This window comes from Hyaena hyaena, unplaced genomic scaffold (genome assembly GCF_003009895.1).
Source record: "Hyaena hyaena isolate Hyena2069 unplaced genomic scaffold, ASM300989v1 scaffold_802, whole genome shotgun sequence".
NCBI lineage: Eukaryota > Metazoa > Chordata > Mammalia > Carnivora > Hyaenidae > Hyaena > Hyaena hyaena.
Window position 1 is genome coordinate 835230 of NW_024081434.1, and position 24552 is coordinate 859781.

The following is a 24552-nucleotide window of genomic DNA, read 5'->3' on the forward strand; positions in this document are numbered from 1 at the left end:
TGTATTAGTTTCCAGTAGCTGCTGTAACAAATTACCACTGAGAGACTTAAAACCACAAAAATGTATTCTCTAACAGTTTTGGTCAGAAGTCTGAAATTCATGTCACTGAGTCCAAATCAAATTGTTGGTTAGGCCAAACTCCTTCTAATGGCTCTAGGGAGAGTCCATTCCTTGCTTCTTCCAGCTTCTGGAGTTTCTAGGCTTGTGGCTGCATCACTCTGATCCCTGAACTGTGATCCCACTGTCATCTTCTTTTCCTTCTGTAAGAAAGAACTCTCCCTCTGTCTGCCATTTAAGGAGCTATGGGTGATTGCATTTGGGGCTCACCCAGAAAATTCAAGGTAATCTCAAAATCCTTAAATGAATCACTTCTGTGAAAATCTTTTTGATGTTTAGTGCAGCTGACTGAAGAAAGGGTCTAAAGGGACAGAACTTCCCAAGCAAGGAGGATGGAGTGTCTAAACCCTGAGATATGTGGCAGAAAACTGAAAAAAGATAAGAAGAAAGGAAGTATAGAGAAATTGTCCACATTTGCCCAAAAGTATAAAATCTGTAAGTCATCTGGGCCAGAAACACCACTTTTATTTGGACTCTAGAGGCTATCAGAAATGTCCTGTGTTCTGCAAATGCATAATTTTCGTAGAAGGAGTCAGCCAAATGTGCTTCTGGGGTATATACAATCATTAGGGATCTAAAAGTCCCTGGGCACATATAGTTCTGTCTGTGAAATGAATTCTAGCTGTTTTCTTCATAGCACAAATGAGTTTGCCAAAAAAAATAGCTGAAGAAGAAGTTTTCTCATATATACAAGTGGAGGCATTAAATTCTGCTATGCAAGTGGACTGTTTTCTTGGCACTGTGTGAAAACAGGTATTTGGCTATGGTCTAGTTAAGATGAAGTATGGACAAGAAGCTTAGTTATTTCTCCACCTTCCCTTCCTCCTTGCTCTTCATAATAACTATGATTTGAAACCTATCAATTTGTATTTTGAGATTCAATAGACCACAAAATCGAATTGTTGGACAGAACTTCAAGTTGGAATTAGAGACAAGATTGAAACTGGATGTTAAAACTGATGTGTTAGGCTCCAATTCTAATTGCTTTCTAAATACTAATTAATTATTGTGGGTTATTTTTGTTAAGAATGGCTATTTACAAATCTTCAAAACTTCAGTTCTCTTCCATGGGCCCAGAACATCACGTTCCTGCTATTGAAAATACAAATAAAGTATATATAAACATTTTATCCATTTAGTTCTTGTGATTATGCCTGGCTTTTGTTAATTCCTAATTTGTGCGATTATGCCTAATATAAGAGCAGACAAGAAGTGTTCATAATAATAGCCACAAAATACAGACTTTTTGACCTTCTTGACAGGCTCTCATCCCTATCCAAAAATACATGAACCACCCTATACATTCAAGACGATCAATACATCAAGACCATCCAATTTATAGAACATTGAGAATGGGCCTGTTTTAAACATTGGAAATTAAATCTACCAAATGGCCTATAAAGCAACAAGCTACATTTTTTGAAAAGTGATTGAAAAAAGAAAATGATCCCATTAAATGTAGGATGTATGAATCTATTGGAAAACATATAACTATCAGTTAAAATGTGTCATACAATTATACCCACTCTTCCCGTCTCATTAGTGTTTATTTGTTAGTAAATTGCTTGTCATGTTGCTATTTGCCATGTAGTATAGTAGAGACCATGCATGTAGCTCTTCAGACCAGACCTCTGCTTTGTGATCCATCTCAAGTCACTTTGACCTTGAGATTCTTTGTTTATGGTGCTTCAGTACATTATCCAGAGGATATATTTTTTATGAGTGGTGAAATGAAATATCAATTAAAAACAAAAATAAATTCAGGGAAATATTAACTATCTGCTCTTCTAGGTTCTCCAAGGCTACATTTTTCACCAAGTCAGATTACCAAGTCCCAATAAAAAGGCTTGTTCAGAACTAAAATTTAATATCACATAGGCAGCTCTTAACAAGGATTCATATAAAAAAAGGATCATGTGTATTTATAGTTTTGAAACCTTTGAAATTGCTATTGAAGATAATTTTCGTGTATTGCTCATTGTCTGTTACTTAAAGACTCATGTGCTGTGCTTGAGAGTTTAGGGATACCAAAAACAAAACAAAACAAAACAAAACAAAACAAAACAAAACAAAACACAAAACAAAACTGGCTGTTGACATTTGCAAATACCACTTTCATTAACTAATAAGACCTATTTGAATTTTGAGTTTCCTTTTAGCCTTTACCATCAAGAAGATTCAGGATGAGTTTTAGGCTGAAGTATAGTGTCTCTTTACTAGGTCTTCTTATATAATTATCATCTGCCTCTCTTCATTATTCTGTCATTGTGCCCTTGTTTTATAGTGTCTGTGCCTTTTATTTTAAGCTGTCTCAAAGGCTTTTCTGGAAATATACAGTACATAGGTGCAAAATGATGAAATAAACATACCTCTTCATTTGTTTTAAAACATGGTTCAGTTGGACTAGATGACCTCTAAGGTGCTCTTCAGCTTTAAATTTATGTGACTGTCACTAAAGACAGACAACAGATCTATTAGGCTACAGGTCAAGAGCTGAATGCCAAGTACTATATTCCTGGTATAGATGTATTTCTTTTAGAAAGGGGAGTGCTGTGTTCAGCAAGCTGCCAAGGACCCTCACAGTCTTACGGTGATAAAACAAGAGAACCGACTGCTGAATAAAACCAAAAATCAAACATACAAAAGATCTCAGTTAAAATCTTTTCACTCTTAAGCATCAACAAAAAAATAAATAGAAAAGAGATGAGCTTAATTATTTCTTTTGAGGTATTTATATAGATTTAAACAATGAAGTTTAGCTCATACTGAGTATAGCTAATTCAATGAAATTAGTCACATTTGAATATTGTCACAGTCTTGCTACCACATTAGCATTCAGTATGATTAAAATTTATTCTGTGTGCTTATATGGGTCCCCAAAGAGTCACCCGTCAACACCTTCATGATAAACTAGCCCTTTATAGCTTTCAGGGAATGTTTACATGCAGAGCAGGTGGTTGGGCCGCTGCTTCAGAGGAGAACAAATCATATTTTAAAAATCTATTTCCTGATTGTATGACTTTAGAACACCGGAAATCATCAATAGTGTTGTTTACTTTTGCTACTAAGATAAAAGTCATTTAAAAATTACAGGAAATGCTAGATACTAGGTACTGAAAATTTCCAAGGGTGATTAAAATGTTTTCCTTCAGGACAACTGAATTGCAATAAAAAAAACCCAAACTATAGTTTAAAAAAAGTTTTTGTGAAATATAAATATTATTTTATAGTAAATCAAATTTCCCTAGAGGAAAATAGATTATGACTTCAAGGACAGAGGCTCATATGTAAAGTCTATTGATTAATTGAAGTTGAAGGGGAAATTTGTTTTCATGTAGGTAGCTCCAATTTATTTACGGTACTCTGTGTGGTGCGGTGAATGTGGTGGCCCGAGGAGCCTACTACAGTCTGAAATTCAGAGGTTCTTTCTCTCTGATTTTATTATGATATATATTAGTAAAAGAAGTACCTAGGTGTTTCATTTGGATGATATGTTGGTAGTCTTAGAATTATTGTGTCTTGCACCTAACTTTAAAGTATTTATGATGCAGTTGGTAGTTTTATATCTGAAATTTAATTAATGTTGTTATCAGTTATGTTTATAAAAAGTACCAAAAAAAAGTTGTATTAGATTCTAGGAACTTTTAGATTTTAGTAATATCTAATACAGGTTTGGTTAAATGAAATTTATACCATAAATAATTTTTGAGTGATTTTTTTTGGGTCTAATAGTATTTGATTTATTAGTACTCAGATAATAGTTATCCCCTAAATAACATTTTACTTTCATATATTGATAGCAGACAGTGAAATGAGACAGAAAGTCAGTACAAAATGATGATTATCAGTTATCCCAAATCCATGAAGGATAGCTTGTCTCTTACTAAGAATTTAATTTTGAGATGTGTGCCTGTGAAACAGAAGTTGGTATAATGTTTCATAATTCATATAACAGTATGTGCAACTAATGGTAGTTAGAACTGATCATTTTCAATTTGACAGTTGCCTTAAAGAAAATGAGGATAATTCATTAAAAAGCAAACCAAAGGTTTATTATCATTTGCTTTGAATTTTTAATTCAAAAATTTGAAACTATAAAAACAGAGCTTTGTTATAATTAAGATATTTATGTTTTCTTGGTAAGATTAGGAAGGGGTTAGGACAAAAGAAATAATGTAAGAAATATACCGGTTTTTATTTTTTTCCAAATGGGGGATGGTTTACTTTTAATACATTTTTATTAGGTAGTCAACATTTGTTGAAATGAAAGCCTCCAGAACATCACTGGTTTTACATGTATAGTCACTAGTTTCTCATGTGCAAATATCTTGCAGGTTCATACAGCCGCTTATCTTATAAAATATTTTGAAACCTGTGATTACCTGGCTTAACTGACAAATACAAATATGTGCTTTGCCAACTGAAGTTAGGGGAAGATTGATTGATATCCATTCTTTAATGAGTTCTTGCTTTCTCACTCTTTCTAAACAATGTTCGTATTTTATTTATGGTAGGGATTGAATAAACATTTTTTATTGGCTACCATACAAAGCATAGCTTTGCCTTTCTAAATAATGTTAATTATTGCTATACATAAGATATCACAAGTGCATTATCTGCAGCAGGAGATTAGCTATCTATAAATAATACTAAACACCCTAATAAGGTCTCTGTGATATATACTTATTTTGACTTAATTATTTAGGCTCAGAAACATAGATCTCAAATTTAGACATTATTTATCTATAATTATAAAGCCAAAGAAATGGTAGAGATTGCCTTATAAATAGTTTGTGGTTCAGCAATTGAAATGAGATAGTGCAATCACCAAAGGTTTAATCATTTTGAATTGATTCTACAGATGTCTCTATTTTCCAAATCCCCTGTAAGCCTCTTGCCTACCATGAAAGGTTATTCCCATAAACCTGGCACATAAAATCAATCATACGACTTCTTTTCGTTCTGAGATTTCAAAGATTAAGACCTTCACTGTAGAAGAAAAGTGCTATACAGAAGCTGCCTGTACATAAAGCACTAGTCAGCAGGGGTGTCCAGTGTCACACAAATATTTGAGGAAAATTTACACACAAAAATATCCATTCTACTTACTTTCACATTTGCTGCCAGAACCAGGAAAGGAGGCCCAGAAATGATTTGAAAGGAAAGTTTGTTGTCAAAGTAGAGGTTCATTGATGAATAAATGTAATGTCCTTCCCAGACCTTTTTACCCAGGATAGCAACATACTTACCTGAGACAAAGACAGTCCAGTGTTTTGCCTCCTAGAATTTAGGAGACTCAAAACTCTGGAAATTGAAGGAATTTTAATATACAATCACCTAACCAAGTCATACAAAAACAAAGTAGTAAAGAAGTAAACAAACAAAGCATCTATTACTACTATTATTACTATATCACCACCACCACCACCACCACTACGAACATGGTCCCCATTCTCAGTCTTAAACCTCTAACAAAGATGGTGATATGGTTAAAGAAAAAAAAAACGAAAGAAAGAAAAGAAAGTCCCTGATTAAATGTTTTCCTCATTTTGTATAAATTTTGAAGTTCTTATATCCTGTCCCAGTGAAGTTATCAAAGACTTCTCAGAACAGACCACTTTAAGTGATTTGTGATGCACTTCAGGGTCAGATTCCAAATATTTGTCTCCCAGAAATTGTGTGAGCACACATGAAAACACCATATTTCTGATGTGAATCTGAAACAAATTCTGCATTCTAAATAAAGTAAAATTAATATCAACTAGTAGGGCATGACATGAGTTTCAAATAAGAAATGTTGGTAGAGTCAGGAAAAATGACTTCCTAATGACATACTGTGTGTAGATCTAATAGCACTTCTTTTTAATATTTCATATGTTGAACACAAAGAGAATTGGAATCTTGTTAATCATCATTTTAAAACATCTTTATAGAATGTAAATAATATCAGTGCTTTCCTTTTTTCCATTTTAATGGAAAGCAAGTTTTACTTGGGGAGCGAGAATCCCTGTTAAGTTGCTTTCAACCATTACCAGACCTGCTCAGAAGAAATTGGCACAAATGGTGGGTCTATTGCTTCTCTAACAAAAAAAAAAAAAAATTGGCCTCTTTTTTTTTTGGGGGGGGTGTGTCTTATTCCCTTTCTCTAGTTGAAATGGAAGCAATTTTTCAAGTCAAGAAACCTCTGTAGGGATCCTTGAAATGTTTTATCCATTACTTGTTCATTAGAAGGAAAATAGGATTGATGATTTATTAAAATTTCATAATAAAAGTTCAAAAAGTCTTTGTTAGCAAAATTTTTATTTATTTAGAAACTATATTTTTTGCATACAAAGGAAAGACTGCAGGGAGTGAGTTTTTAATATCAATCTAGGCTCCTAAATTACTCATTGAGAGATGACAACACCATTTAGACCAATTTAAAAATACCTGCATGGAGCTTTTGTTTATACATGGTTCAGAGCCAGTTTGTCTATTGTATACATATTAAGAAAAAAAATAAGGAGTTTTTAATGTAAGTGTTTTATTTAAGTTGAAAATACATACATTCAGTAAACTATTCAAACCTTAACTCTACAATCCAGTCTTTCTTTTTTTACACAAAATGAGCACTGTTATGTAACCAGGAATCAAATCAAGATGTATTACTAGAACCCCAGGAAGTCCCTTCAGCCTTCTAGACCTTATCTTCTAGAGTAGCTGTTACGGTGATTTAGAATGTTGTTGATTCACTTTTAAACTTTTATAGATAGAGTCATAGAATAAGTTCCATACCTTGCTTTTTTCATTCCATATTTAGCTTAAATAAGATTTTGAGTATAGTTGTCATTCATTCATTCTTATTGCTATATAGTATGTCATTATATAAATATACTGCCATTTATTTTCCCACATTAATGTTTATGGACATTGAGGTTGTGTCCAGTGTGGGCTATTTTAAGTAGTACTTCCTTGAGTATTCTTATACCTATCTTTTTATAAACATAGTTGAGTATATTCCCTGGGCCATGTGATATGTTAGCTTTAAATACATGTCAAATAGTGGTTTACATCAGTTTATATGCTCATCCACCAAGAGAGAGGACTCCAATTGCTCTGCTGTCTTTTTCATTTAAACTGCTCTTCATATATCTGAACAGCTATTGCATTGTGGTTCTTCCTAACCTTACAAAAACAGAAAAGAACTTATTTTTAAAACTTATATTTCACTTGAAGTATCTTAAATGCTCTGCTGCAGTATTTTTCCTTATTTAAATAATACATAAAAATAGTGATCCTGAACTATTCCATAATATACTAGCTTGGAATGAGATTCTTCATCAGTTGTATTTGTAATACAATTTGTCTGTGTTATCAACAGTGGTAGTTAAGAATAAAAAGTGAGAAATTCTTCAGATTAATGTGACATGACATTTTTACATCTTAAAAGAAAGTTCGTGGTCTGTAAAGAAACCAAGATATGATGTAAGTAATTGTTTACAGTTGACCATTGAAGAATGTCAATGGTCATGCGCCTAATCAAAAATCAACATATGATTTTAACTTCCCCCAAACTGCAAATAGCCTATTGACCAGAAGCCTTACCAATAACATAATTAGTCAATTAACACATATATTGTGTATTATGTGTGTTACATACTATATTTCTTTTTTTATATGGACATTTACCATAGAATTTTCACTTTATTTTTTTGTTTGTTTAAATATAATTTATTGTCAAATTGGTTTCCATACAACACCCAGAGCTCATCCCAACAAGGTAAATTCCTAGCAGTGCTATTGCTGGATCATAGGGGAGTTCTATTGTTAACTTTGTGAGGAACCTCCACACTGTTTTCCAGTGCAGCTACACAACTTTGTAATCCTACCAACAGTGTAAGAGGTTGCCCATTCCTCCACATCCTCACCAGCATCTGTAGTCTCCTGATTTGTTCATTTTAGCCACTTTGACCAGCGTGAGGTGGTGTCTCAGTGTGGTTTTGATTTGCATTTCCCTGATGATGAGTCATATTGAGCATCTTTTCATGTTTGTTGGCCATATGGACATCTTTGGAAAAGTGTCTGTTCATGTCTTCTGCCCATTTCTTCACTGAATTATGTGTTTTTTGGGTGTGGAGTTTGGTGAATTCCTTATAGATTTTGGATATTAGCCCTTTATCCGATATGACATTTGCAACTCTTTCCCATTCCGTTGGTTGCCTTTTAGTTTTATTGATTGTTTCTTTTGCCATGCAGCTTTTTATCTTGATGAAGTCCCAAAAGTGCATTTTTGTTTGTGATTCCCTTGCCTTTGGAGATGTGTCAAGTAAGAAATTGCCATGACTGAGATCAAAGAGGGTGTTTCCTTCTTTCTCCTCAAGGGTTTGATGGTTTCCTGTATCGCTTTCAGGTCCTTCATCCATTTTGAGTTTATTTTTGTGAGTGGTGTATGAAAGTAATCTAGGTTCATTCTTTTGCATGTTGCTGTCCAGTTCTCCCAGCACTATCTGTTAAAGAGGCTGTCTTTTTTCCATTGGATACTCTTTCCTGCTTTGTCAAAGATGAGTTGGTCATACATTTGTGGGTCCAGTTCTGGGTTCTCTATTCTATTCCATTGGTCTATGTGTCTGTTTTTGTGCGAATACCACACTGTCTTAATGATGACAGCTTTGTAGTCGAGGCTAACGTCTGGCATTGTGATGCCTCCCTTTTTTTTTCAATAATACTTTGGCTATTCAGGGTCTTTTGTGGTTCCATACAAATTTTAGGATATAGTTTGTTCTAGTTTTGAGAAGAATGGTTGTGCAGTTTTGATTGGGATTGCATTGAATGTGTAGATTGCTTTGGGTAGTAGTGACATTTTAACAATGTTTATTCTTCTGATCCACGAGCATGGAATGTTTTCCCATTTCTTCATGTCTTCTTCAATTTCCTTCATAAGTTTTCTATAGTTTTCAGCATACAGATCTTTTACATCTTCGGTTAGGTTTATTCCTAGGTATTTTATGGTTCCTTGTGCAATGTGATTGGGATCAGTTTCTTAATTACTCTTTCTGTTGCTTCATTATTGGTGTATAAAAATGCAACCAATTTCTGTACATTGATTTTGTACCCTGAAACTTTGCTGCATTCATGGATCAGATCTAGCAGACTTTTGGTGAAGTCTGTCAGGTTTTCTGTGTAGAGTATCATGTCATCTGTGAAAAGTGAAGGTTGACTTTATCTTTGCCAATTCTGTTGCTTTTTATATTTCATTATGTTGTCTGATTGCTGAGTCTGGGACCTCCAACACTTTGTTAAACAACAATGGTGAGAGTGGACATCCCTGTCATGTTCCCGATCTCAGGGAGAAAGCTCTCAGTATTTCCCCATTGAGGATGATATTAGCTGAGGGCTTCTAATAGATGGCTTTTATGATGTTTCAGTTCCTTCTATCCCAGCTTTCTTGATGGTCTTTATTAAGAAGGATGCTGTATTTTGTCAAATGCTTTTTCTGCTTCTATTGACAGGATCATTTGGTTTTTATCTTTTCTTTTGTTAATGTGATGTATCACATAGATTGATTTGCGAAGATTGAACCAGCCCTGTAATCCAGGAATGAATCCCACTTGATCATGGTGGATAATTCTTTTTATATGCTGTTGAATTCAGTTTGCTAGTATCTTGTTGAGAATTTTTGCATCCATATTCATCAGGAATATTGGCCAGTAGTTCTCTTTTGTTTTGGGTCTCTGTCTGGTTTGGGGATCAAAGTAAGTCTGGCTTCATATTATGAGTCTGGAAGTTTTCCTTCCATTTCTATTTTTTGGAATAGCTTGAGCAGAATGGGTATTAACTCTGATTTAAATGTCTGGTAGAATTCCCCAGGGAAGCCATCTGGCCCAGAGCTCTTATTTGTTGGGAGATTTTTGATAACTGATGAATTTCTTCACTAGTTAAGGATATGTTCAAATTTTCTATTTCTTCCCATTTGAGTTTTGGTAGTGTGTGTGTGTTTAGGAATTTGTCCATTTCTTCCAGGTTGTCCAGTTTGTTGGCATATAATTTTTCATAGTATCCCCTGATAACTGTTTATATATCTGAGAGATTGGTTGTAATAAATCCATTTTCATTCATGATTTTATCTATTTGGTTCATCTCTCTTTTCTTTTTGAGAAGACTACTAGAGGTTTATCAATTGTGTTTATTTTTTCAAAAAACCAACTCTTGATTTCACTGATCTGTTCTATTTTTTTTTATTTTCTTTATTGTTTATTTCTCTCCTGATCTTTATTATTTCTTTTCTTCTGCTGGGTTTGGGATATCTTTGCTGTTCTGCTTATAGTTGCTGTAGGTGTGCTGTTAGATTTTGTATTTGGGATTTTTCTTGTTTCTTGAGATAAGTCTGGATTGCAATGTACTTTCCTCTTAGGACTGCCTACCCAGTCCTTAACAATGCCTACCCAGAAGGTTTGGATTGTTATATTTCCATTTTCATGTGTTTCCATATATTTTTAAATTTCTTCTCTAATTGCCTGGTTGACCCATTCATTCTTTAGCAGGATGTTCTTTAGCCTCCATGCTTCTGGAGGCTTTCCAAAAATTTTTCCTGTGGTTGATTTCAAGTTTCATAGCATTGTGATCTGCAAGTGTGCATAGTAAGATCTCAATTCTTTTATATTTATTGAGGGCTGCTCTGTGACCCAATATGCTTTGATATGTAGAGTTCCAAATATGTCTGTCAAGTCCATCTGGTCCAATGTGTTGTTCACAAGATCATTGGTCCAAAATCATTGTTTCTTTAGTGATTCTATTTCTAGTTGATCTATCCCTTGCTGTAAATGGAGTATTAAAGTCCCCTGCAGCTAGCACATTCTTATCTATAAGATTGCTTATGTTTGTGATTGTTTTGTATATTTGGGTGCTTTTGAATTTGGTGTATAGACATTTATAATTATTAGCTCTTCCTGTTGGATAGGCCCTGTAATTATTATGTAATGCTCTTCTTCATCTTTTGTTACAGCCTTTAATTTAACGTCTAGTTTGTCTGTTAAGTATGGCTACTCCAGCTTTCTTTTGACTTCTAGTAGCATGATAGATATTTCTCCATCCCTTCACTTTCAACCTGAAGGTGTCCTCAGGTCTGAAATGAGTCTTTTGTAGACAGCAAATGGATGCGTCTTGTCTTTTTTTTTTTTTTTTTTTCCCCATTCTGATACCCTATGTCTTTTGTTTGGAGCATTTAGTCCATTTATGTTCAATATTATTACTGCAAAATACGGGTTTAGAGTCATTGTATTATCTGTAGGTTTCATACTTGTAGTGATATCTCTGGTACTTTGTGTCCCTTGCAACATTTCCCTCATAGAGTCCCCTTTAGGATCTCTTGTAAGGATGGTTTAGTGGTGATAAATTCCTTCAGTTTTTGTTTGGGAAAACCTTTATCCCTCCTTCTATTCTGAATGATAGGCTTGCTGGATAAAGGATTCTTGGCTGCGTATTTTTTTCTGTTCATCACATTGAAGATTTCCTGCATTTCCTTTCTGGTTTGCCAAGTTTCAGTAGATAGGTCTGCTACTACCCTTATGTGTTGACCTTTGTATGTTAAGTCCTGTTTATCCCTAGCTGCTTTCAAAATTCTCTCTTTATCCTTGTATTTTGCCAGTTTCACTATATGTCATGCAGAAGATTGTTTCAAGTTACATCTCAGGGGAGTTCTCTGTGCCTCTTGGATTTCAATGTTTGTTTCCCTCCACAGGTTGGGGAGCTTCTCAGCTATGATTTGTTCAAGTACCCCTTTAGCCCCTTTCTCTCTCTTCTTCTTCTTATGGAATTTCTATTATATGTCTATTGTTCCATTTGATTGTATCACTCAGTTCTCATAATCTCCCCTCATACTCCTGGATCATTTTATCTCTCTTTTTCTTGGCTTCCTCTTTTTCCATAATTTTATCTTCTAATTCACCTATTCTCCCCCTCTTCCCCTTCATTCCTCACTGTGGCCACCTCCATTTTATTTTCCACCTCATTTATAGCATTTTTAAATTCATCATGGCTATTTTTAAGGTCCTTGATCTCTGTAGCAATGGAGTCTCTGCTGTCTTCTATGCTTTTTTCAAGTCCAAACAGTTATTTTTATGACTCTTGTTCTAAATTCTTGTTCAGTTATGTTCTTATATCTGTTTTGATCAATTCTTTAGCTGTCACTTCTTCCTCGAATTTCTTTTGAGGAGGATTCTTCTGTTTCATCATTTTGGCTAGTTTTTTTGTCCCTTGTTAGGTCTGAAAGCTTGCGATGTGCTCTGCACTTGCAAGTACTGCTATATAAACAGGGGTTTCATATACTGTCCAGGGCCTGGCCGTTCAGGAGGTGTTTTTTAGAGCATGTTACTTGCTCTCTGTTGTGACTCTCTGTGTTATTTTATTTCCCTTCTTGTAGTGATGTTTTGGACCCTACACCAAGTGTGGTTTGGTTTATTCCTTGAAGTAGCCCTGGAAAGGAAAACAGAAAAACAGGAAACAAAAACATGCAAACACACAAACAAACCAGCAAACTAAAACAAAAAACAAAAGACAGTCTAAAACATAAAACCAGAAACACCAGCTGCAAGTAAAGAACAGAGCGGAGGAGGTGCTGATGGAAGAGCATATACAAAGAGACAAATTACAGGGGAGAGTAGAAAGAGAATATGAACATTAACCAGGCAGAGAGTAAAAGGCTTAATCCAGTGAGAGAGAAAGGCAAATAAGGAAGGAGAGGAAAAAGAAGCATAGATAATGTTACCTAGAGAAACTATATGTCCTGATTATTTCAGAGAGAAAGAGAAAGGAAAGTAAAGAAGGAGGTGTAGAACATGCATCAAGAAAATAGATTAAATATGTCTATTCAAGCAAACCAGTAACCAGCCTAGAAGAGGGAAGAGATAAGGAGGAGAAAATATCTAAATACAAGAATTGACCTAGAGTTAATCCACGCAATGATGCAGTGCTGGTCTGGGGGCAGGGGGAAGTTGGGCGGGGGGGCGGGGGGGAAGACTGGTTCCAAAGCATCTATCCAGCTCCAGTAGATAAATGGTAACCCAGCACTGAGGGGTATGGTTTGGTGTAGGCAGGTCCACCTCCACTCCACAGTGGAGGAGGATCCCCACTGAGGATCCCTGAGGCTCTGCCTTGGTGGTTGTGAGGGGAAAAACGGCCACCCCCAGTCCCTTCTTTATGGACCAGGTGTCCAAATCACTCCTTTGGATTCATCCTCACTGTGCCAAGAGTGCAGACTAGGCCAGCTGTCTCACTCCACCGTCTCCTATGTCCCAGGCTTAGGTTTTAAACTTCCACTCCATGCTTGTTAATATTACTGAACAATATATGCTCCTGCGGCTGTACAGCAGCACTTCAGGGCAGGAGGGGTTCCTCCTGCTGCTGACTGTGCCCCTGATGTACCACCGAATCCATTGGTGACTCCCCTCTTCCCCAGGTATGCAAACAGAGCAGCCGGTCCCACTCCAAAGAAAGCCCTGCAGTTAGAGATGGGATGATGGGTTCCCTCTCTGTCCTGGTCTGAGTTTTTTCTCTTGTCCAGATATGGTTCTAGGCTTCCCCAGCCTCTCTTTCTCTTCCCTTTGTCTCTCTGTAGAATGAGATCCCTCCCCACCATGCCTCCACTGCCAGTTCTATCTCCACCAGTTCGCAGTCACGCACCTATGGGGCCATCGGTTTTCCTGTTTTCTTCCTGGTCGACTCCTTCTCTTTTCCTCCCAGACTCTTGGGGTTCAAAGTCCTTTGGCTTCTGCCCTTCTTTGTTTGAGAGATGTGGGAAGTATGGATACCTTCTTCACCATGTTGTCTGACTCCCTTTTATATATGTTATATACTACATTTCTTACAGTAAACAAAGTAAGCTAAGAAAATAAAATTAAAATGTTATTAAGAAAATAATTAGGAAGCAAAAATATATTTATAATATTGTATTTATTGAAAAATAAAATTTATGTATTAGTGGACCCGGGGAAGTCCAAACTAATGTTGTTCAAGAGTTTACTATATTTAAAATTAAGATTCAAGACTAAGTTTCCATTGCTCACTTTATGTTTCTAGAGAAATAGGAAGACCTTTTCTTAATTTTTTAAATGTTTATTTATTTTTGAGAGAGAGACAGACAGAGCATGAGTGGGAAGGGGAGAGAGAGAGAGAAGACAGAGAGTTCAAAGCAGACTCCAGGCTCTGAGCTGTCAGCACTGAGCCCAACGCGGGACTGATCTCACAAACCATGAGGTCATGCATGACCTGAGCCAAAGTCAGACGCTTAACTGACTCAGCCACCCAGGTGCCCCAAAACAGGAAAATCTTATAGCACTCTTGAAGTTTCTGTTAGTTTCTTTTCGCCCCACCAGCTGGAAATATACAACTCTTTATTGAGATTTTTGAAGAAAATAGTACATCCTTTCCTAATTATAAATAGTAAAACATTTGAAAATGCTGTAGTTGCAGGAAAAAACAAAAGAAAGGATTAAAAAAAACCACTCTGCACCAAGCTAATTTTATCACAATTTATATTAATTGATTTCAAGACTTTTCATTAATAATTATTGAGTGATTGTATTTTGGACCTCACGTTCCCTGGATTCATACCTTTGCTGCACACTTAACAAAATGTTGCCTTGGGAAAGTTACTTAACTATTCAGACCCTAGGTCCCCAATCTGTAGAGTAGGAATACTTATAGTATAAAAATTATATGATGTATTAATCTGGGTTCTCCAAGAAGCAGATGCAAAAAATAGATTAAATGCAAGAGGATTTTATTAAGGGAAATATCTATCAGAGTAAATGGGGTGGAAACTGAGTAAGGCTGGAAAAGCTGTTAGTCATGAAGCATGTGTGACCCAGAGTGAAGGGGATGTTAAGACAGTTGAGGAAAGCATTCGAGCATGAAGTACAGCCTAAGAAAGATTAACAAGGGTTTTGGGGAATCCTGAGACAAACTTGGCCATCAGAGGAGCCCTGTGTCTTCTAGTGATGTCCCTGATTATTATCTCTGCTGCACTCAGTCACTAGTTGGGGGCAGATGCAGAAATAGATTTCAGACCAAAGCAGCACAAACACTTAGTCAATTAAATGTCCTGTGCTTTGAGGTCTATAGGTACATTCTCATGACCACCACAAATGATTACCATGTAAATAAAGTGGCAAACTACAAAGGAAGTATTTAAAACAATTCCTGAATCATAAACATGCATTTGTCCATTGATATATTCATATTACTCATCATTGTTAATAATACATTAATAAAGAAACCACATGTGCAATCTGCTTGAAATATTTGGAAGAAAAATATTATAATGCTTTAGAGGAGTTAACAAAAAGCTTAATATTTACATTTTACTTAATTCCTCCTAAGTAAAAAATATTATACACATGAATAGATTTGAGGGTTTGTTTTTTTCTACCACTAGTTATTGGTATATATTGCCAGTCTGTAATGTTTACTGGAATACCTAACTCTGTACCCCTCTATTTCTGCCTAAAGAAGTGGGTTCAAGGTTGTTTCAAAATAAAAAAGATTTATTAATATCATTTTTGTCGTGTCCAATTGATATTATCAATATGAAAAAGTTCTATCATTTCTGTTTACACTTTTTAAAGTTTATTTACTCATTTTGAGAGAGAGCAAGCAGGTATATATGGGGGGTGGCAGAGGCAGACAGGAAGGGCAGACAAGAAGAGAGGCAGAATACCAAGCCTGCCCATCAGTACATACCATCTCCTGAGTGGATATCAAGAGTTGGACACTTAACTAACTGCACCACCCAGGTGCCCCCCACAATTCCATCCTTTAATTGTAAGGATCTAATTAAGAATTGTTTGATACACTTTTATGAATTGGCCATGGTGTATGCAAAATTTGGGGAGGAGCTGGATATTCCTTAAACTTCTTTTGTATCACCATATTGTCAACAGTGGGCTCTCCTTTCAACTTTTTAAAGAAATTCCATTGCTGTAGAAAATACAGAGGGTTCCTGTGGATAGTTGTGATACTCTGCTCAAATAGAGGGAAGAAGAATTACATTAAACATAATGTGACAATGCTTGCTGACAAGTCTCTGAGACGACTTTATGATGACTTTTATTTAAACAATTTGCTCAAAGGAAAGTCTTAGTTAGAGAGACTATGGAATGTTCAGGGCATGTCTTCCTATCTCTTACTTTTCCCCACTTGTCCTCTTTGTAAACAAAAGCCTAGTTATTCTTCCCTGTGTGTGTTATTCACATGCCTTTGCCGTTTCTCCTTCTGAGATGTCATCCTTTGTGCTGCGTTAACTACATCATCTAAGACCTATTCTTTCTGTATTACTTCAAGGGCCAACGTAAGCTCTAACTTCTTTAGTTTTTCCTAAGTTTCTTAGTCAAGATGGACATCGCAAAATGTTCAGTTTACTACCTGTGTTATCTCTACCTCTCACTTGACATATACAGTTCCTTCTAGCTATCCCCATAGCATGCTGAACCTGTCCTTCATTCCTTGGATCGTGACTGATGAATCTAAATGTGTGTATGCATTCTAAGTTGATACTGTGTGATTGTCATTTTGTGAAGACAGTAATCTGCAATGACTTTAGCCACCTATTCAATCACCCCATTACACACAACACAATTTGCTAGACCCTTGTTTAGGTAAATGGTGAAAGCTGATTGTCTTTTATCTACTTGTAAAATATTTTGTTGGTTTAGTTGTTTATTTATGTTTATAATTTTGACTTGTATGGTTAAAATATATATATATATATTTATATAAATACGTATCTAATTATATATATATATATATTATATATATATACTCTTTCCTAGTCCAGTATGTAAAAAATATTGTTGGGACTCATTTGTATACTACATAAAATGAAGTAAGTTGACTCAGATAATATGGATGCAGACATATGTGTAATTCAACAAGGCTGGTAACAAAGTGAGATGTGTTTTAGCTTTCTTTAGTATTTTGATAAGTAGTGTTAAAACATAATTAATCTTTGGTTGGGACTTTTGAGAGAAAAACATTATGGTAGTCCATATTTGCATGCTAAGCATTTTACCAAAAAAAAAAAAATTGCAGCTATGCCAGTGTATATTGTCATTTACCCTTAAAGAAGTGATATTCTGAACTCAAATACATTCAAATGGCTATGAAAGATTGTATTCTGACCAGATTACTAAGTCATATATCTTCAACCTTTCACTTTGTTAGCTATACTCAGCGTGTGGTTGGAAATGGAATCAAAGCCCAATCTGGAAATCCCGAAGTCAAAGTTAAAGGAACTGATCCTGTGATAAATCAAATTATTGATAAACTGAAGCATGTTATTCAGGTAAGCGCTGACACTGTATTTATTGGTATAATCAATGAGAAATATTAGGTGATCACTTTCCATTACATGTGACAAATCTGTTACTGCTGATAGTCCTACCTAAGAGTGAGTATTGGAATAAATTATTTGTACCTAGAGTTTTAGCAACTTTTGGTTGAGGGGTTTTCATACAGAGGACAATCTGTATCTGTGAAAAGGAGACATAGCCTCAGCATTTTAATATATAATGAAAATATCAGGATAAGCTTCATCCGCAATGAATAAGCTTTAGACAAGGGGACTCATGTGACAATTAGAGGAAACGCAGAACAGGGAAGATGCTGAAGTCCCTTTTCAGGCAACTCTCTGAGCCTTGCTGTGAAGGTTTTTGCTCCATTTCCTATAAAAGTTGTCGTAAATGAATAATATGCAGTTTGTATTTATTTTCTGTATCACCTTTTACATGTTACCTTATAACATACCACGTGGTTGTTCATGAAATACATCTTTTTTATCTTTAATAAGATGTAATCAAGTGAATATATACTGCTGTTTTTAATATATAGCATATGAAGCCTGAGAATTTCTATCAAAAGAATATTTCACGGAACTAATCTTTTAATTAGAATCAAATATTATGTTACATGCTATGAAGGCCACCCTCCATTCTTCATTTATTGGAGTTGGGGTAAAAAGGAGTATTTCCTAGTTACTAGTTTGTTTGTTTTTTATCACAATCTGTACATATATTTTCACTTTTTTCTTTTTTAATATTTTTCTTTTTAATTTTTTTTATTTCTGAGAGAGAGAGAGAGAGAGACAGTGTGAGCAGGGGAGGATCAGAGAGAGAGGGAGATACAGAATCTGAAGCAGGCTCCAGGCTCTGAGCTGGCTGTCAGCACAGAGCCCGACGCCGGGCTGGAACCCATGAACTGTGCGATCATGACCTGAGCCGAAGTCGGTCGCTTAACCGACGGAGCCACCCAGGTGCCCCTATTTTCACTTTTTCTAAGTAGAACCTTGGATGGATAGTCGATTCTTATTTTTAATATTCTACGTCAGAAACTAATTTAAACATAGTATTGACTTTTTATTAATATTAAAATATTCTAGAGTCACTGGGATGCTTTTCATAGTTGCTCTGCAAAACTTAAGTTTATGTAGGGCCTGTTCTTAGGATTCCACCTTTGTGAAAGTCTCTGTCCTCATCAAAGAAAATTCAAGGAGAATATCAAGGCCTGTGTCCAACATTTCTCCCTTCCATGAGGCAATGATGGCACTTTGCTTATTCTATGACTGGTGTACTGGAGAAACTGAGCTCTCACCCTGGATGGCAGAACCAAAAGTTAAATTCCATTGAGAAAAATGTAAGAGAAAAGTGGTGTCACATCTACTAGTGAGTTAAACCTCACTGCCTCTAGTGGGATAAACCAATTACCTCAGGGAGACACTTCCCAGGTAAAGTAAATACGTGCTTTATGCTGTTAGTAGGCCAAGTGCTCAGACATTTCTTGAACCTGAGTGGTATCGGGATTACGTCAGAGGCTAAGGTGACATTGAAGGAGGCATTGTAGTGAGCAGTATGAGCTAGACCACAGCCTGAAGCAGATGGCTCAGATCAAGATGGACAAAGCCTGTTGTCCTCAGAAGCAGTGATATTAAGCCCAACAGTAAATGTCACTCAGACATTCAGGAGGGGGAATATAGAATATTATTTTAATTCTTAAATTTCCAGTGGCTCAATAAATGATTTATTAGGAATTCAATATGTAATTGTTGAGGTTCCCCAGGAAAGAGACATTGGGACAGAGATTTCTGTGCAGGAGATTCCTGGCAGGCTGCCTTTATCATCATTAAAAGACTGAGAGAAGTAGCATCTTACAGAGAGAGATCAGTTGAACTGTACTGTGAGTGTGATGGAAGCCTCATATGAATCCAGTAGGAATTCTGGAGCCTACCAACCTTTCAGGTTGGCCTCCATTGGGTGAGGAGTTGGATCATTGGACCAGAAATTGGATGAAAGATACTAGGGTGGAGGTGGGGGTGTGTTAACTCAGCTCTGAATCACCAGCAGCCAACCGTGTTCCCTGTGGCTGGAGGAACAAATGCCTTGGCCGACCTGGCACCTCCTAACATCATGCACTGTAATAAGGTGTAGTAAGCTGTGCAGATCTAGATTATTCAGCAATTCTTGTGTACACTGATCATAAAATCAAAAGAGCTTTAATATGAATTGGTTTCTGTCCTTAAGATAAGGCAAAATTTTAGTGGTCTCCAAAATAGGGTAAGCAGTCTCCAAGTGTGAATAAGCCAATACACTGTAGGCAGAAAGGAAAATAGAACTTCAATATATATTCATCCTGTCTTATTATGTTAATTTATTTGGTTGTAGGAAAGTGGGTAAAACATGTAACAGGGCAATGGCACATGGGTGTAGAAGTACATAGATACACATGTCAAGTAGGTGTGCATTCAAAATTTCTGGAATATATACATGATGGAAACCTTGTTATATGTAAAAAGGATGGGGGCGCCTGGGTGGCTTAGTTGGTTGAGCGTCCGACTTTCTCTTGGGTCATGATCTCGCGGTTCGTGGGTTCGAGCCCCACTTCGGGCTCTGTGCTGACAGCTAGCTCAGAGCCTGGAGCCTGTTTCCGAGTCTGTGACTCCATCTCTCTCTGACCCTCCACTGCTTACGCTGTCTCTCTCTCTCTCTCCTAGAAAAAAATAAAACATTTAAAAAAATTTAAAAAAAAAAGGATGGAACTGCTATATAGAAAGAGTATACAGATATAAGAAAACATATTCTCAAGGAAATAAGTAGATGCTCAAAATATAAAGGTTTGTAAAAACTCTTAGGAAACGAGTTCACTGATATGTTGTCCCTTCATCCCAACATCACTGACTTCTTATTTCGTAAATTTAAAGCTATATCCTTCCAACATGGCAGAGGGAAATAATTCCATTTTTTTCTTTAACCCCTGTGTTAAATTGAGTCCCATTCTTTCATCTTTACATTAATGTGAAGATCTCCAGTTATTCCTGCTTAAGTTTTGTTCTAGGAGTATAAGAGAATATCATATAAGATGCTATTTTTGAGGTCTTTTTGAAGTCTACTAGGATGATGACTGAAATTTAGATTTTTATAGAAGATAGCAGAAAGTCATATTTTGTATGGATGGCATGAAAATATTCACATTTAATGTCTTAGAACATTCTCTCCTAAGGCAGTTCTGGAGATGAAGGAACATTTTTGTTTTTGCCGGACTTCTGACTATTGATGATAACATGTGTACCCTGGTAGCTAACAAGGGGCAATTATAAAGACCTGGCATGGTGTCAGGTCTGAAGAGTTTCAGAAAATTGTCTTCCATAAGTGATAACTTCTTAATTTGGGAGTAGTGTGAGACTAAGGGAGTAGGTAGAAGTAGGAATATATTTCAAATTCTAATCTATGGATAGATGATCACTTATTTGTGTTGGGCTGGAACTCAATCTATTTGTTATTGCAATAGATATTAAGTGCATTTAACAGTTAAAATGGCATTTCTCATCATATGGATAAGTAAATGTTCCTCTTGTCCTTTCCTCCTATGTAAATATGTAGAAATAAACTAGCCATATTTATTAGCAAAAATTGGTTCTATCCAATTAACCACCAAACACCTTTCTTTTGGCCTGTCATTTTACCTCATTTCCTATCCTGTAACCTCTACAATTAGAGTCACTAACTAGACAAGTGGGTAGGAATTTTACTTTAAGAAGTGGTACTTTTTAAATGCCTTAGTAACAAGTACAATAACTATAGCTGACAAATGTTATAAAGAAAACAAAACAGGATGAGGTACAAAAAGGTACTTAAGAATCGTGTGTTTGCGGAGGCCATTAAAAGGAGGATATTTGGGGGGCGCCTGGGTGGCTTAGTCGGTTAAGCGTCTGACTTTCGCTTAGGTCATGATCTCGCGGTTCGTGGGTTCGAGCCCCAAGTCGGGCTCTGTGCTGACTGCCAGCTCAGAGCCTGGAGCCTATTTCAGAGTCTGTATCTCCCTCTCTCTCTGACTCTCCCCTGCTCACGCTGTCTCACTCTCTCTCTCCTAGAAATAAATTAAAAATAAAATAAAAATAAAAAAAATAAAAAGGAGGATATTTGGGGGGCGCCTGGGTGGCGTAGTCGGTTAATCGTCCGACTTTCGCTTAGGTCATGATCTCGCGGTTCGTGGGTTCGAGCCCCGCGTCGGGCTCTGTGCTGACTGCCAGCTCGGAGCCTGGAGCCTGTTTCAGTCTGTGACTCCCTCTCTCTCTGACCCTCCCCTGCTCACGCTGTCTCTCTCTCTCTCTCCTAGAAATAAATAAAACATTAAAAAAAAAAAAGGAGGATATTTGGGTTGATATTGAAGAAGAAGAAAAGAATCAGGAAAATCTGGGAGAGCTGTGTTGGGGGCAAAAAGAATAGTACATACGAAGGATCTGTGCACAAATAATTTATTGTATTCAAAGAAGGAACAGAAGCCCATGTGGCCATAACCGAGTGAGTTAAGGGGTGAGAGAGAGAGATTCTGAATTAAGGAGATTTGGTAGTTCCAGCAGAGTTCAGATTTTATCCTTACACGGATGGGAAACCAAAGACTGTAGGCAGAAGATGATATAATATAATTAATGTTTTATAAAAGTAGTTTTGGCTTCACTTTGGAAAATGGACCAAAAGTGGAAAAAGAACAAAAATAGAGGAAGAAAGTTGCAAAAGCAAAAGATTGTAGTGATTGGAACTAGAATAGGAAGAATGGCAGGGATATGAGAAGGCATATGAGAAGCAGGAGATTTAGATAAATAGGAGAAGAATTACTCAGGATTTGTTGATGGATTGGAAATGAGACTGAGAAAGAGAGAGTAAGGATGATAACTGTGTTGGGTGGGGTGTAGTGTCATTAAGTGAAACAAGGCATTCTGGAAGTGGAGCCAGTCTGGGGGATAGTTGTTGGAATTGATTGGAAATTATGGCTCTGTTACATTTGAAATACATCAGACTCCCAAGGGAAACATCCAGAATTCAGGAGCAACCACAGAACAAGAGGTACACAATTGGGAGCATCAGCGTTAGATAATATGTAAGTCATAGGACTGCAAGGTGGCCACCTTCTTGTTAGAGAATAAATTCACAACAAAAACTGTTAAAGGATAATATAAGACAGCAGAATCATATGGAAGATGTATATTCCGAAAGTCTAGGAAAGGAGAAAGCTTTTATTAAATGTATGTGATACGTGTAGATAGAGAGTTGATCTAGGACAGACAAGGTATTTAGTAACATTAACTTTTCTTTCACTGAAAAATAATCAATGTCCATTATAAGAAATTGAATTGTGTTATTTTAGAAAATTTTACAAAATGAGTGGACAATAAACTACTTATGCTTATAAAATAACCAGCAGTCTCAGGAAATAAGCCTTCTAGGCTTTTGCTAGACTTAAGTATACATGTAATTAGATCAATACTTTGATATTTTTAGCATAACCGAGTGAGATTAAAGAGTACATTTGATTTTGTGTCACAAAGTACTCACCTAACAACACATAACATTTTGTTTCCATGAAATAAAATACTCTGCAATGTGGCTGCTAGTGCCTGTATAAGATTTTATCGTATGGAAAGACTATAATTTTATTTAATCCAAAACTGAAGTTGGATATTTAGGTTGTTACCAATTTTTCACAATAATAAATACTGCTAATAGGAATATTTCTATATATAAATCTTTTTATAACTTTTTCCCCTTGTGATATATTTCAAGATGTTATAACCAAGAATCTGTTCATTCATAATTTTAAGTATTTTAATAAATATTGCTAAATTTGTATCCAGGAAAATTGTAAGAATTTATACATGAAGCAACGCACAGGATATATGTCAACTTTCTCAGCATCTTGAAGGAATAGTTGGGAACTTGGCAGCGACCATGTGTGGGTGGTGGGAAAATCACATGGAGTTCTAGAGACCAAAGTAGCATTCCTTTAGAAATGTTAGCTTGAGCTAGTGTCACCTACAGGTACTCCAAGTATCGCCAAAATAAGTATTTTAATTAGAAAATAGTTCAGAGGTGCCTGGATGGCTCAGTCAGTTAAGAATCTGACTTCAGCTTGAGTCATGATCTTGCAGTTCTTGAGTTCAAGCCCTTGGTCTGGCTCTGTGTTGACAGCTCAGAGCCTGCAGCCGCCTGTCTTACATTCAGTGTGTGTGTGTGTGTGTGTGTGTGTGTGTGTGTGTGTGTGTATGTATAGATGTGGGTGTGTGTATGGATGTGAGTGTGTGTCTCTCTCAAACATAAATAACATTTTTAAAAAATTAGAAGAGTTTATAAAAAAGTTTCAAGGCTTCCTAGAGAAAGATACTAGCAGAAACAACTTTAATTTTATTTTGTTTAGAACAAGCCCTCTATTTTTAAAAACTACCAAGACAAAAAATAAGTTGCTCAGAAAATCTGATATACATGGAGACTTATAGATTATAGGTTGGTCGTTGGGGAATATCTCAGGCACTTCAAATCCCCTCACTGCCTCTTTAAATCCTTCTGAATTGGGAACAAGAACAGTGAAGAAAAGGGAAAAATCGTGCCTGGCCTTCAGCCTTCTGTGATTCTGACCCCTTTCTCGGGAGAAGCCATTGTACTAACATACTTGCCAGGAATTTTCTACATTTTAAAGCCTGTGCTGCTGCCGGTAGACATATCTTTGGAAATTACCTGTGATGAGTACGGTGAGGAATTTTATAAAAGGAGAAGTTTTATAAAAGAAGAAGAGAAGTTCTAAAGGGTTATCATGAACTTTCTTAGATGTTTGCATCGGACTAAATTGCCCTTGAGAATAGACTGAAAACAATACTGGATTCTTCTTAGTATAGTGACTGAGGAAATGTATTAGAACTTTAATTCAGATTTCATCTCTTAGCAAATTTATTTTAAAACTTCTTGTTGTTCATATTGACTAAGTTTGTTTAGGGCAGAGTTGTCAGCAGGAAAAATCACAGTTTTATAGCAATTTATCTTTAAATATTAAATAACATCTATCATTTAAAAAAAAGTGATGTCAGCTTTTAAAACCTAACTGTTGAGCATGATTAGATATAAACTATAATGACCCACAGCTTAG

The 24552-nt window shown here is 36.1% G+C and overlaps 1 protein-coding gene across 1 annotated transcript in view; it reads left to right on the forward strand.

Moving 5' to 3' along the window:
- Positions 1-24213, forward strand: part of GPC5 (glypican 5) — a 479275-nt gene extending 455062 nt beyond the window's left edge. Inside the window, exons 9-10 of the mRNA XM_039219200.1 lie at positions 17311-17431; positions 23992-24213. Coding sequence (XP_039075131.1) covers positions 17311-17431; positions 23992-24213 — 343 coding nt within the window. The remainder of the gene's footprint in view (positions 1-17310; positions 17432-23991) is intronic.
- Positions 24214-24552: the final 339 nt, after the last annotated feature.